Source organism: Chironomus tepperi, unplaced genomic scaffold (genome assembly GCF_022539635.2).
Source record: "Chironomus tepperi strain 1889 unplaced genomic scaffold, CSIRO-AGI_Ctep_v1 contig_137, whole genome shotgun sequence".
Lineage (NCBI taxonomy): Eukaryota > Metazoa > Arthropoda > Insecta > Diptera > Chironomidae > Chironomus > Chironomus tepperi.
In genome coordinates this window covers 1600393-1614006 of record NW_027226259.1, presented here as the reverse complement: position 1 = coordinate 1614006, position 13614 = coordinate 1600393, and the positions used below count along the sequence as shown (strand labels likewise).

General features: G+C 32.1%; 4 protein-coding genes and 1 long non-coding RNA gene across 5 annotated transcripts; 3 read left to right on the top strand and 2 right to left on the bottom strand.

The window, feature by feature from the left end:
* The first annotated feature begins 253 nt into the window (after positions 1-253).
* On the top strand, positions 254-4448 carry LOC139087759 (dentin sialophosphoprotein-like). The gene is made up of 5 exons (XM_070636663.1): positions 254-393; positions 510-686; positions 1239-1384; positions 1448-1675; positions 2902-4448. Exons 1-5 carry the CDS (start codon positions 372-374, stop codon positions 3961-3963), a joined length of 1635 nt encoding a protein of 544 aa, XP_070492764.1. The 5' UTR covers positions 254-371; the 3' UTR covers positions 3964-4448.
* On the bottom strand, positions 459-2027 carry LOC139087763 (uncharacterized). Its single transcript, XR_011544159.1, has 2 exons — positions 1951-2027; positions 459-1645 (listed from the first exon to the last, which is right to left on the bottom strand). It is a non-coding gene; the product is annotated as an uncharacterized lncRNA (long non-coding RNA).
* A 185-nt stretch (positions 4449-4633) lies between the features above and the next one.
* ATPsyngamma (ATP synthase, gamma subunit) lies at positions 4634-6511 on the top strand. The gene is made up of 4 exons (XM_070636667.1): positions 4634-4747; positions 5153-5468; positions 5527-5678; positions 5739-6511. The coding sequence occupies exons 2-4, from the start codon at positions 5159-5161 to the stop codon at positions 6168-6170; spliced, it is 894 nt and encodes a 297-aa protein (XP_070492768.1). The 5' UTR covers positions 4634-4747; positions 5153-5158; the 3' UTR covers positions 6171-6511.
* An 87-nt stretch (positions 6512-6598) lies between these two features.
* On the top strand, positions 6599-10045 carry LOC139087756 (peroxisomal multifunctional enzyme type 2-like). The gene is made up of 7 exons (XM_070636661.1): positions 6599-6729; positions 6997-8149; positions 8212-8335; positions 8406-8606; positions 8669-8938; positions 9114-9320; positions 9572-10045. The coding sequence occupies exons 2-7, from the start codon at positions 7010-7012 to the stop codon at positions 9781-9783; spliced, it is 2154 nt and encodes a 717-aa protein (XP_070492762.1). The 5' UTR covers positions 6599-6729; positions 6997-7009; the 3' UTR covers positions 9784-10045.
* A 302-nt stretch (positions 10046-10347) lies between these two features.
* On the bottom strand, positions 10348-12839 carry LOC139087757 (cystathionine beta-synthase-like). Its single transcript, XM_070636662.1, has 4 exons — positions 12538-12839; positions 12022-12128; positions 10730-11962; positions 10348-10675 (listed from the first exon to the last, which is right to left on the bottom strand). Exons 1-4 carry the CDS (start codon positions 12822-12824, stop codon positions 10572-10574), a joined length of 1731 nt encoding a protein of 576 aa, XP_070492763.1. The 5' UTR covers positions 12825-12839; the 3' UTR covers positions 10348-10571.
* Positions 12840-13614: the final 775 nt, after the last annotated feature.

Sequence of the window (13614 nt, the reverse complement as noted above, 5' to 3'; positions counted from 1 at the left end):
TAATTTCGATGATTTCTTGAAGTATGAAATTAAATTAAATAAATATCACTTTAATATCAATCACATAAGCATTGAAATAATAAAATATAATTAAAATTGAAGTCTGTAATCAAGAAATATCAAAATAAAAAGTTTATAGTACAGTGTGCAGTTGACTAGTGGGCAAATGACAGATGGGTAAATCAGCATCAGGGGAATTTGGAAGCTCCCGCAGTGTAAACCATTTTTAACGAGAGAAAAAAATTTAAACGCAAGATGTAAAAGAATTGTACTAGAAATATTATAAAAGAGTTTTTATGAAAATAGTTGATTAAAATATTTTTAGCATTTTGAGCAAGAAAGACTGTAAATAAAATATCAAATAAGTCGTAATGAATTTTTCTAGTGTACAAGGTACTAAAATCAAATATTATTAAATTGAAATACATAAAGTGTGATAGTGAAAATGTATCGTGAAATTTTGTTAAACATCGCATATTTATTTCTACCACGTTAATCGTGAATTTCAGATTTGAAGAAACAGCAACATCAAAAAAATGGAAAATGGAATAACGTCGGAGAATCATCCAATATTCATTCTAGGTTTTCATATTTTGTTAAATTAGCACCTGAAAGTCCGCTTCGTCAAAGTCTGGACATGTATAATGATGAAAGTTCTTATGATTCTTTTCACAATCAGGAAACAGGCAAGTATTATTAATTAATTAAGTGCTCTTTTCACGCGTTCCTAATCCAGATAATGGAAATTTCCAATCTCCAAAAAGAATATCTTCAAAATATCCGTCGCATTTTATTTGCATGCTCTTACGCATTTTACGCGCAAAATTGTGTAGTGACATTGTAATACCTTTCTTTCTGATTCATATTGGAGTTTCCGTCAACATACGGTTCAAAATCTTGTCTGAACATGCTCATACGACACCCGTCTGTTTAATATATTCATTATTCCTTCTTTTTATTTTTATTAACAAGTCAGCTACTTGCTAATGAACTTTTAAGTGAAAAATTCAGTGATATCTTTCAGTTACAAAACTTTCATCCCTCCTTGAAGATAATCAACAATGTATGATTGTATTTGTTACTGGATTCCTTCTTTTTATTCCTTTTTACATTGATTTTTGGTTCAAGACATGTATGTCATGCATGCTACGAGGAATAATAAAAAGAATCCTAAATATTTCAAAACGGGAAATTCTTCTAATTCTTTTATGTATTATTCTTTCTTTTCAATTCAATAGATGTGTGTAAGGATAGCACCGATGACGATTTTTCAGATACATCATCAAAAACTGAGGGATATGCAGTCTTAGATGTTGAGTATGAGGTAGCAAGTTCAAGTGATGAGGATAATAGTGATAATTCAAGTATATCCAGTGGAACAGATGTGAGTTGTCACCGTGTAGCATATGGATCAAAAAATAGCACCAAAAAAATATTCATTTCACAGGAATTTACACTTGAAGCTGCCACTACAGCTTTCTATGAATTCAATGCATTAGTGAATGGTCAGCTATTAGATGATGACGATTCGGATGAATTCATTCTTGCCGATACCGAAGATGATACCGACGGATCGATTGACCTTGAATTGGGACAAGCAGACTATTGGAAGTGCGTCAAGTGCAACAACAGACAGAATAATCCACTATATAGATATTGCGAAAAATGTTATCAGGTAAGTTTTAAACAAAATAAATAATAAAATATTAATATGTGTGCTATATATAAAAATATTTCTCTTTATGTATCAATGAAATTCCAACAGAAAGTCATTGAGTGCAAAACATGTTGAAACGTGTTTGAGATATTCTCTTGTTTCATTCGTGACGTCATAGTCAAGTATATTCATTCATTTTCATTTTTGTTCCATGTATTATTCATTACCAATATTTATGTACAGTTTATTTGTATAATTTTATAATCAACAATTTTAAAAAGCTTAAGATTTACCTTATAATTCCAAAGATATCTGTAATTTTAAGAAAAAAACATGACAAAATTTACAAACGCATCTTATCAGTTCTGTGGTTGATTAAAAACTGAACATGAAAATTAGTCTCACCATGATGATAGCCATATTCATATTGGTATAAAGATTTCTCCTAAATCGCTGAATTCTCAAAAAAATGTTTATTTATTGAGTGGGAAAAATAAAAATATAAGATAGTGTTTGTTGTAGTCCTCGTGTTTATATCTTCGGTTCATGTGCGAAAACAGAATTCGCGAAGAAACTACCATAAATAGGAGAAGCGGAAATACCATTATAGCGACCATAAAAACACATAATGTTTTTCAATTCAACCGCGAGAGCATGACACAAAAATAAAGAAGAACTTGTTGCTCTTTCTTTTCATCTCACATAACATTCATAACATTATCATAATTTTATTTTTGTGTGATTTCTGAACATTTGAATTTAAGTGATCGAAGGGATTAGACTCACAATTATATTTACGTGCATCAATAATATTTTGGAATAAATAAATTAGACTAAATTACTGATAAAAACAAATTTAAAGTTTCAATCACATAAAAAAGGCTGAATTTTAAAATAAAATATTTACCTGAACTGAGCATAGTTTGTGAATTTCATAACATTCCGTTACATTACGGATCTGGATTGGTGCTGCATAAAAATTAGATCCACGTCAAGGATAAACGTTTTTCTTATAATTCTAATGGAAAAACCTCCCTAGAATCATCAAAACAAACCATTAAAGAGATTGGACTTTTAAATTTTTCTTTATTCTTCTTTGTTCTGTGAGGTTAAAAAATTATTTTCCTTCTTTCTTTTTTTACACATGACGTATGACTCATGATATTTTTGTTATGTACCAATTCGATTCAACTTGAGTTGTAAATCGTCTAAAAAATTTTTTTTTTCTTTTCATCTACTTCCAGGTACGTAAAAGTTTATTCCCGCCAAGGCCCAAGAAATTACGAAAAACAAGAACTACTCCAAATCGGAAAAGGAAAATGGCTCAACCAAGTCAAGATTATTCAACAACTGAGATCGATAGCGATTCAGAATTCGATAGTCCTGTGAAGAAAAAATTCATAACTCGAGATGAATCAGCCTCACCATCAACCAATTCATCCTGCATTAAAAATGGTAATCAATCAATTATAAAAGATAAGCATAGTAATGAGAATAGTAAACATGCTAATAGTGCGGGTGAATTAAGTTGTAATCAGACAAGTTCTGATGATTGTGGAGATGATGGCGAGATTGTTGCATATAAAAGTAGTGATGTGTTAACGAAAATCAAGGTCTCGCCAACAGAGTCTATTGAGATTGCTAAAGTTTCAAGTTATCCAAGTACAAGTTTAAATATTAAGCTTGAATCTAGTCGTGATGATAATTCATATGTAGAATATAAGTTAGAAAATAAGATAATACAGAACGTGTATAGACAAGAATTGAAATGTGTTAGACAGCGTTTACCTCCGAATAAATTAGACTGGAAAGATTCCGGAATGAGCTCATGTCAAGAATCAAGTCAAGAATTCTCATCATCTCCTATTGATGAAGGATATCTTGCGAGAACGTCTTCAAATGTATCATCAAAAAGCACTGATTCACAAATTGACTTTGTTGCAAGTCAAGCATCAACTTTAATCCAACAAGATTCTGATGAGGAATCTGATAGTGAAGAAATTCTTACACGTGTCGAAGAATACACGAAAGAACGTCAAGATAAGATGAAAGAATGCTCAAGCATACGTCCAGTAACATCTGATTTAGTTCAGTCATCTGAAGACTTAACAGCTGATATTAATGATAGTAATTTAGGAATATGCCGCTTTTGTATGATAAATCCAAAAAATGGCGTCTTTGTTCACAATAATTGTCTTCATTTGTGCTGTTGCTACAAGTGTGCTTTAAAAGTCTGGAAGAAGAGAAAAAGCTGTCCAATCTGCAATTGTAAAATTAAAAATGTTACAAAAATCTTTGTGCATTAAGGAGTTGATATATTTTTAGGAACCATTAACCAAAATTACACTAAGCCAAGCTTCGTTTTAAATTCTTGTATAAAAATATATAATATTGATTATAAGGATATTTAGTTACTGAATGATACTAGACAACACATGGGTGCACTGTTTTATGGATATGTTCTTATGGACCATAGCTTAATATGGTCATTGAAATATTCCATAAATATAGTGCTTTTTAAACTTAGAAGACAAATAATGGCGACCATTGTGTCTGCCCTTTTGTCGATATTATTTTATTAATTCTTCTATATTCATTTTAATGTTAAGGCTGTAATTTAGGTATGAATGGGATTACTATTTAGCATGTTTATTATTTTCATTCAATACGATTGATGAATAATAAAAAACAAAAAATTGCGATACATTTTATAACGTTATTAAGAAAAAAGAAAATAATCAAGGAAGGTCCTTAAAAAAAGGTAAAATTCCTTAAAAAAATAATAAAATTAATTAATCTTATTTTACAGCAAAATTGCAATATGTGTTTTAATAATTTTAATTGACTAGATTAAGTAATTTAAATTTATTTAAGGTTAAATTAGTTAATTCATCTAAATCTGACATGAAACATTACAAATTAAGTCATTTTGATATCGATATTCAAGTTAAATTAAGTTTTTTATATTAAGTGTTTTTCAAAACGTAACGGATTTTAAATTTTTAAATTCGTAAATAATCTGACAAGTCCCTTTGAGGGGTGATAAACTAACCATCTTGTCTCGATTCTTGAAAAATTCACATTGAGAAGGTATTTAATTAATTATAACATATTCTAATAGCTTAATCGAAATTATTATAAGATCAGATCATTGATAGTACTTAAGTGATATAAAAGAAATTAAATTATCAATAGTTTAAGGTGAAAAACAACTTTAAATCTGAGAACTTATCAATAGTTCAACCGAGTCTCGTTTTACGCAACACATTCAATTATTTTTTAAATAATTTACATCATTTTAGATTAATTAAAGTATATTCTTGAAGAATATCTATTTTAAAGTTAGTGATAGCATGTAAAAATTCGCGAAAATCCAGTATCGGAAAAATTTTCAAAGTGATGATCTAACATTTTTGATTGTATTAGTGCACAAAAATCACAAGTACTAGAAAATTGCAAAAACATTAAAAGGATTTTTTAATTATCTTATTGTAGGCAAAGATGATGCAGAGAGCAGCGACTTCGATTTTGCCAACCGCTGGAAACATGTTGGCCGCCACCCAACAACAGCGTGGAATGGCAACATTGAAATCAATTTCTATGCGTTTAAAGTCTGTTAAGAACATCCAGAAAATTACTCAATCCATGAAGATGGTGTCAGCTGCTAAATACGCTCGTGCTGAACGTGAATTGAAGCAAGCCAGACCATACGGTGAAGGTAGCAAACAATTCTACGAAAAAGCTGAAGTTGCTGTTCCAGAAAAGGCAGAAGAATCCAAGAAATTGTACATTGCAATGAGCTCCGACAGAGGTAAATTTTTATAGTTCTATGCTTATAACATATTATTTAATAATATTATAAATTTCAGGTCTTTGCGGTGCCATTCACAGCGGTATCTGCCGTCACATTCGTAATGAATTAGCTGCCGACCCAAACATTAAAGTTATCTGCGTCGGAGACAAGAGTCGTGCTATTCTTCAACGTTTGTACAGCAAAAATATCTTAATGGTTGCTGGTGAAGTAAGTTACTTCTTCATTTTTATCCACAAAAGCTTAATTTACGAATGACATTATTTTTAGGTCGGACGATTGGCACCACAATTTTTAGATGCATCAAAATTGGCAAACGAAGTGATGAATCTTGAATACGAATTCACCGATGGAAAAATTTTCTACAACCGTTTCAAGACTGTCGTTTCATATGCAGTATCTGACTTGCCAGTGTTCAGCTTGAAATCTGTTGAATCAGCAGCCAAGCTTTCAGTTTATGATTCATTAGATTCCGATGTTATCCAAAATTATTTGGAATTCTCTTTGGCTTCAATGTTATTCTTCGCAATGAAGGAAGGTGCATGTGCTGAACAATCTTCAAGAATGACAGCTATGGACAATGCATCAAAGAATGCCGGTGAAATGATTGATAAACTTACATTAACATTCAACAGAACACGTCAAGCTGTCATTACCAGAGAATTGATTGAAATTATTTCTGGTGCTGCTGCTTTGAGTTAAATTCAGCAATTTTTATTTCGATATGTAGCAACTATATTCTTCGATCATGGTTAAATAACACAAAATAATATTCTTTTTCCTTAAAACAAGCGATAATAAATGAATGCGCCACCAAAAATAGTTAAAGAGGAAAATGTCGCTGGTGAAATTTCTCTGAATTCCTCTAATAAATCTTTAATCCTTAAATTTTTCCTTTGATATTCCTCCCACAAACATTAAACTGTTACATTGCCATCAATAATTAATTTGTATCAAATGAAAAATGTAAGGATTTATGATATGATCAATAAATAATTATGCGATGGATATAAAACGACTCGATTAATCCACTTAGAAAATAATTCCTTGTACATTTTTTTGACTTTTGTAAGGCATAACGTACGATTTAAATTTTCGACGGCATGCAGGGTATACATGTATGTTAGACTGTTTGTCTTGACAGATCAAAGTACTGTTTTGTTATTGTTGTTGTTGCTTCATATACTTAAGTCTTAAAGAAATAATTTCTCTTCGTACACATTCACTTAGTTTATTTTAGTTCCGAATTTCAAAGCAAAAGGTGAGGGTCAATAAATTACTTTTTTGACAGTTCCAGTAATCTGGATTTTATTCGATAGTTATTTTGGAACTAGATTTAATATAATTAATTATTTCGTGTAGATAAATTTTAATTAGCATAGACAAATTATTATTTTAAGAAACAGTTATCAGCATTGCTATTTTTGTCATTAATCTTGTTTTGATAACGAATGTAATCACCTTTATTAATTTGCACTTTGAACTTATTACATTTAAAAATTCTATTGTAATATTTTTGAATCCACAGCATTCCAGTAAATATGGCTCTAAGATTTGATAACCGAGTAGTGGTTGTAACCGGAAGCGGGGCTGGATTGGGAAGACAGTATGCCTTATTATTCGGCTCAAGAGGTGCGAAGGTCGTTGTTAATGACTTAGGTGGCAGTTGGACCGGTGAAGGAAAATCCACAAATGCTGCAGACTTGGTCGTTGATGAGATTAAAAAAGCTGGTGGAACCGCTGTTGCTGATTATAATAGTGTTACCGATGGACACAAAATTATTGAAACAGCAATCAAAAATTATGGACGTATCGATATCCTTGTTAATAATGCTGGAATTCTTCGTGACAAATCAATTGTAAATATTACTGACGATGACTGGGATAAAATTCAGGATGTCCATTTGAAGGGAAGTTTTGCAACCACAAGAGCAGCTTGGCCATATTTTAAGAAACAAAAGTTCGGCAGAATTATAATGACAACCAGTACTTCTGGGCTTTATGGAAATTTCGGTCAAGCAAATTATTCAGCAGCAAAATTAGGTCTTGTTGGATTAATGAATACACTTGCTATTGAAGGTGCTAAATATGATATTCGCTGTAATACAATTTGTCCAACAGCAGCATCAAGAATGACCAAAGGAATTTTACCAGATGAAGTTTTTGATGAAATGAAGCCTGAATTGATCGCACCAGTTGTTGTCTACCTCTGTCATGAGGACACCCAAGAAACAGGTCAAATTATTGAGAGCTCATGTGGATTTGCTACAAAGTATCACTATGTAAGAGGAGCTGGTAGCCTCATTCGTGATTCAATTGCTGAAATTCCAACACCAGAAGCTGTCAGAGCTAAATGGAATAAGATTACTGACATGAGCAAGGCTAAACATTACAATTCAAATGTTGAAGTTAGTGCTGAGTACATCGGTTATTTACAGAAGCTGAAGAATCCATCAGACGCAAATGAATTTGAAGATGTCTACAGCTATAACTTTAAGGATGTTATTCTATATAATTTGGGAATTGGCATCTCAACAGAAGATTCAGATAACTTGAAATTCCTTTATGAAAATCACCCAGACTTTTCAGTCTTTCCTTCATATGCAGTCATTCCATCTATGGTCATGTTAATGTCATCAAGTATGACCACATCAGTTGTAGAGTCATTTGATCTTTCAAGAGTGAGAATTATTTTATTTTCTGATAAGATAAAGGAATTTTATATGATAATTGCACATTATAGGTACTCCATGGTGAACAATATCTAGAACTTGTTAGTCCAATGACAACTGAAGGTTCTTTAACCACGAAATCTTCAGTCATTGATGTTCAACAGAAGAAAGCAGGCGCTGTAATTACAACTGAAAGTAATATGCTCATGAATATTTTATTTTGTATGCTGTATGTAGCTCAATGCTTGTTACGTAATCCTTATAGGTAACTCATTCGATGAAAGTGGAAATCTGGTTATTCGAGCTCAATCATCTACATTTTTGGTCGGTGGAAAATCTAATAATACTGTAAAGGGACAACCAGAAAGAGTAATTCAAATCCAAAATGCTCCAAAACGTTCGCCTGATGCAACAGCAGTGTTGAAGACCAACATTGATCAATCTGCTTTATATCGTCTTTCTGGAGGTTCATACTTGTTACTTATGTGCTTATATACATAAATATAATTTAATTTATTTCTTGACCAGATCTTAATCCAATGCACATGGATCCATCATTTGCTGCTCTTGGAGGATTTTCTAAGCCAATCATGCATGGTCTCCTTTCATTTGGATTATCTGTTCGTGCAATATTGAAGCAATATGCTAATAATGATCCATCTTTATTCAAAGCAATCAAAGTTCGTTTCACAAAGCCCGTTTATCCAGGTGACTCGTTGAAGGTTGAAATGTGGCAAGAAGGAAATCGCATTTATTTCAGAACACTTATTGCCGATTCCAATGTCGAAGTAATTTCGGGTAAGTATATAAATAAGTTTAACGGCCGAAAAAAATTTATTTTATTTTGGAACCGCTTGACGGTTTATGAATTGACACTTTCACATTTATCGATCGGAAAAAGAGGCACGAACTTCGTTCTCACTAGAAGTTTATCAAAGCGATAAAAAAAATTTATTTCTTATCCGTATCACAGGTGCTTATGTGGACTTATTAAACGTTATAAAATCAACATCAGAAAACATTCCTCAGTCAGTATCAACGAACATGGCAGAACTTCAAACAGATGCAATTTTCCAAGCAATTAAGGAACGAGTAGCTGGAGATCCGGCAAAAGCAAAATCCGTCAATGGAGTTTTCCTTTACAAGATCACAAAGGATGGAAAAGTTGCTAAGGAATGGAGTAAGTAAAGTTCAATAGTTTAAATTTATCGCCAAATCATTTTTCGGGGGAAGTCCAAAGGTTGTTTAAATTATCATGCAAATCTATACACTCTATTTCAAAAAATAATTTACTCAAAAGCTCATGGCTAATTGTTTTTCAAAGTGTTAGTACGGACTTAATGAGAAGAGCTTAGAGTTATGACGAGCTTATTATGATTTAATTCATTGATAAATCTGTGATATTAATGGCTTTAATTATTTTTATTTTAGCATTGGATCTTAAGAATGCCGTAATATCAGAAGGGGCACCATCAGGAAAGGCTGACACAACAATCACAGTTTCTGATGCTGACTTCGTTGAAATCGCTCTTGGTAAACTTAATCCACAACAAGCCTTCATGAAAGGTAAACTCAAGATCCAAGGCAACATCATGCTGGCCCAAAAACTCGGACCATTGTTGAAGACAGAAGCCAAATTGTAAATCAATACAAGTCTTATTATACTGCAGATTATGCTTTTATCAGTGATGGTTATTGATTTTTTTTATTATAAGTTAAAAGCAATTCCAAAAAAATTATAAAGGTGTGTAGTGTTAAGTTTTTTGCACTGGATAGACTTTTTCGTGCGAGACACGGTTCGTCCTAATTTTAATTCCTTTATCACTCATTCAATGTTTTATTATTTGGGGTTTTTATACAAACTATAAATGGGACTAAATAAAAAGTAAATTTATAAAGACATAATCACTTGTTCAATCATATCCAATGGACCTTGAATTACAGAAAGTCTGGATCATAATAATAGAAAGATACAAATATCTCGATCATGTTATGTGGCGCCATCTTTCCGTGAACATTGACTATGTTTGGATGTGCATTAGACAAATTGTTTTTCGATTGACAGTTCATTTGCTTTTAAATTTTGGGTAAACACTCATTACTCAAATTGAAGCCTATAATTTTAAGATAATGCAAGTGTAATTTAATAATGCTGTAAAAACAGGATTATTTTGAATAACATGTCAAGTTCAATAAATTAAGGATAATCATGTTTGTATTAAATTACCGCTTTATTCATATTACGTGCGAGACTTAATGCTTACTAGGTCAGAGTATTCAATTTAGAGTATAAAGTTAATAGAAGTAAAAGTGTTCAATAGATAAAAGAGAATTACAGAAAGACTGTATGCAGTTATAGAATAAGAATTGGCAACAAAGAGACTTCCTTTATTATTCCTGATGATAGCAATTCACGCTAGCCGATTCATACTTAATGGCCATTGATCAATTTTTTATTTGCCAAATAATTAAGCATGTCCTTTTGAGTTAGCACAGTGATGACACTTTCGATGTTTTTGGTCACCCTGTTGTCATCTACAGGAAGAAATGATCAGTAAATAATTAAATAAATAAATAAACTAAGCTTACAGATCTCGCGTTTTTGAACAACGACTGCGTATGGTTCCTTTTCCAATATTCTTGACAATTTTCCAAGACTTGTATCCATTTTAATTTTAATGAACTTTTTGAACAGAGCTTTTGAAATTGGATCATTAAGTTCCACTGAACGATCGAGGATCTTGCACATAACATTGTTGACTGTGGCCATTCCTTGAATATTTCCATGAGTATCAGTGATTGCGACTTGATCTAAATGAATGCTTCTTAATTTATCAATAACTTCTTGACATGTTGCAGTGTCAGTAATTGTGATTGGGGATTCATTAGAAATCATGCATGATATTTTGCTGTTCCACCAATCATGACAGAAGGAATTTTCAGATTCCTTGAAATTCCTTGCTTCCATCCAATTGTCAACTAAGAATTTTGACATATAATTACGGATATTATCAGGACACAACACAACACAAACTTGATCTTCAGTTAATTCTTTTGCAGCTAACATAGCAGCTGCCATTGCAGCACCACTTGATCCACCGCATAAAAAGCCTTCTTCGCGAATCAGCCTCTTTGCCATTGGAAATGCCATTTTATCATTTGACTTCATCCATTTATCAACCACACTACGATCGAGAACAGTTGGAATGAAATCATAGCCAATGCCCTCAACTTCATAAACCACAACGTCCGAAACATTCAATGATTCTGGTTGTGCGAGAATAGAACCTTCTGGATCGATAGCAACTATTTTACAATTTGGGCACTCTTCTTTAATCTTTCTAGCAACACCAGTAACTGTTCCGCCTGTACCGGCACCCATTACAACCATGTCAACTTTATTATCCAATTGATATAGAATTTCCGAACCTGTACCGTCATAATGTGCTAATGGATTACCAGAATTTGTATACTGATTTAAAATAACGGAATTTGGAATTTCCTTCTGCAAACGTTGAGCAACAGCCACAAGTGAATCAGGTTCATCAAATCTAGCTTCTGTTCTTGTTCGAATAATTTCAGCACCAAGAGCTTTCAAGACATTTACTTTTTCATCAGAATTCTTTTCAGGCAGAACGATTATGCATCGGTATCCACGAACAGCACATGCCATTGCAAGACCGATCCCAGTGTTTCCTGATGTAGGCTCGATAACTGTAGAATTTGGTTTTAATAATCCTTTATGTTCAGCATCCAAAACCATTCTGTATCCTATTCTATCTTTTACAGATCCTCCTGGATTTAAGAATTCACATTTGGCATCTAATTTTTTTGGAAGTAGAATTAAGAATCTTACAAACTTTTGAAAGATGTAAACTTACAAACTTTGCATTTAATTCCCAATGATTGAGGAATATGATTCAATCGAACCATTGGTGTCATTCCAATAGCATCCAAGATATGTGGAATTGTCTTTGGACGTTCATGGCTATTCGAATATACGAGATAAAAATATTATTCAATCGACAGCAACGACAAAAACTTTTCCATTAAAGATTTTCATTTTATTTATACACATATTTTTATCCACGCATCAATTCAATTACAAATGGAAAATGAAAAACTAGAAGCGTCTTCATTCACTTTTCTTTTTTATCATTTAATGCAAACATGTGTATAAATATAAACTTAAGACTCGATAAAGTAGAAGCCGATTTTCTTTTAATTTTGTGTAAAATAATATTTCATTCTGTTGATGTAACTTATTTCTCTTTTCGTTCCTAACGAGTTAGCACATTCCCCGATATTTATCACATCATTGCATGTAAATTACTTAAACTAATTTTTGACCAATAATATTTAAACTAGGCATTAAAGAAAGTAGAAAAAGTCCTTACAAAGCACGAACAGTATGAGGTGTTTCAGGCTGATTTGACTTATCCTGAACCCATGTACATTTTGATGGAATGTCAGGATACACAAAATCTGATTGTAAAGTTTCAGGCATATCTAGTGCCTTATATTTGACCGACGTATCGCAATGGAAATGATTTCCATTTGTTGCACTTTCTTTACTTTCAGACATTTCAGAATCACTATTTGAAGGAAACAATTTCTTTTTTAAGCGACTTATCACTCCGAATGCAGACGACTGACTAAAATTTTCACGACGATTTAAAGACATTTATTCTTACGCGTACATAAAATTTCGATGTTTTCTGTGATGGATTTTTTTAACGTTGCTCATGAGAATTTCTGATTTGTGAACGATGGATGTTGATATCCAAATTCTCTCGGAAAAATCACTTATAACTGGAATGGCAGTGATCAGTGCTCTCAATTCAACCACAATCTCGGCGGTTTTTCTTCTTATTTATTTCCCACAATTTTGTTTTAATTCTATTATCTTTTCGGAAATCAGTTACATTGTTGCTATCGGCAATTTGCGATTCTTTTAGAATTGATAATTCACCAAAACTTTGGATGTAACTACTCTCAAAGATGATCTTTGATGATCTCTCAAAGTTTTTAAATATTACATGTCCAACTGTCACAACCAGTTAGTTATTTATCCATTCTTTGTTCCTATCATTTGTTGTGTACGTGCACAGCTATGCATTTTTACGCATTCCTTACAATGTTGATAAACAGCAGATAAAGGCAAATGAAGGAATATGAAATAGTGGTTTGTTCAAGGGAAAGATTTAAGTATGTAGGGGAAGTTCTGGTTTATTTAGAACAATCATTTTGAAATCTGCTGATATTTAGAATTTCTCGGATAAATATTAATAGATAAGCTTTATGTTGTTTATATCTATACATATATTTTTTAGTTAAATATTTTTAATTACTATATAAAACTTCTTTTTAATGTTTAAACTTGTCGCCAGGATCGCCTGATAGGTCTACATGTCTTTAATATTGGAATTTTAATGAACTCGTCATCACTTTCGGATAGTTCGATAGCTTTACAG

What these genes read in the sequence shown, in the direction of transcription:
- ATPsyngamma (XM_070636667.1), top strand. Translation starts at nt 5,159, where the DNA reads ATGATGCAGAGAGCAGCGACTTCGATTTTGCCAACCGCTGGAAACATG. An exon ending in TGCAATGAGCTCCGACAGAG is followed by an intron (nt 5,469 to 5,526) that starts GTAAATTTTTAT and finishes TATAAATTTCAG; the next exon opens with GTCTTTGCGGTGCCATTCAC. An exon ending in TCTTAATGGTTGCTGGTGAA is followed by an intron (nt 5,679 to 5,738) that starts GTAAGTTACTTC and finishes CATTATTTTTAG; the next exon opens with GTCGGACGATTGGCACCACA.
- LOC139087756 (XM_070636661.1), top strand. Translation starts at nt 7,010, where the DNA reads ATGGCTCTAAGATTTGATAACCGAGTAGTGGTTGTAACCGGAAGCGGG. An exon ending in CAATGTCGAAGTAATTTCGG is followed by an intron (nt 8,939 to 9,113) that starts GTAAGTATATAA and finishes TCCGTATCACAG; the next exon opens with GTGCTTATGTGGACTTATTA. An exon ending in AAAAGTTGCTAAGGAATGGA is followed by an intron (nt 9,321 to 9,571) that starts GTAAGTAAAGTT and finishes TTTTTATTTTAG; the next exon opens with CATTGGATCTTAAGAATGCC.
- LOC139087759 (XM_070636663.1), top strand. Translation starts at nt 372, where the DNA reads ATGAATTTTTCTAGTGTACAAG. An exon ending in GTATATCCAGTGGAACAGAT is followed by an intron (nt 1,385 to 1,447) that starts GTGAGTTGTCAC and finishes TTCATTTCACAG; the next exon opens with GAATTTACACTTGAAGCTGC. An exon ending in ATTGCGAAAAATGTTATCAG is followed by an intron (nt 1,676 to 2,901) that starts GTAAGTTTTAAA and finishes ATCTACTTCCAG; the next exon opens with GTACGTAAAAGTTTATTCCC.
- LOC139087757 (XM_070636662.1), bottom strand. Translation starts at nt 12,824, where the DNA reads ATGTCTTTAAATCGTCGTGAAAATTTTAGTCAGTCGTCTGCATTCGGA. An exon ending in CCTCATACTGTTCGTGCTTT is followed by an intron (nt 12,129 to 12,537) that starts GTAAGGACTTTT and finishes ATATTCGAATAG; the next exon opens with CCATGAACGTCCAAAGACAA. An exon ending in GGGAATTAAATGCAAAGTTT is followed by an intron (nt 11,963 to 12,021) that starts GTAAGTTTACAT and finishes CAAAAAAATTAG; the next exon opens with ATGCCAAATGTGAATTCTTA.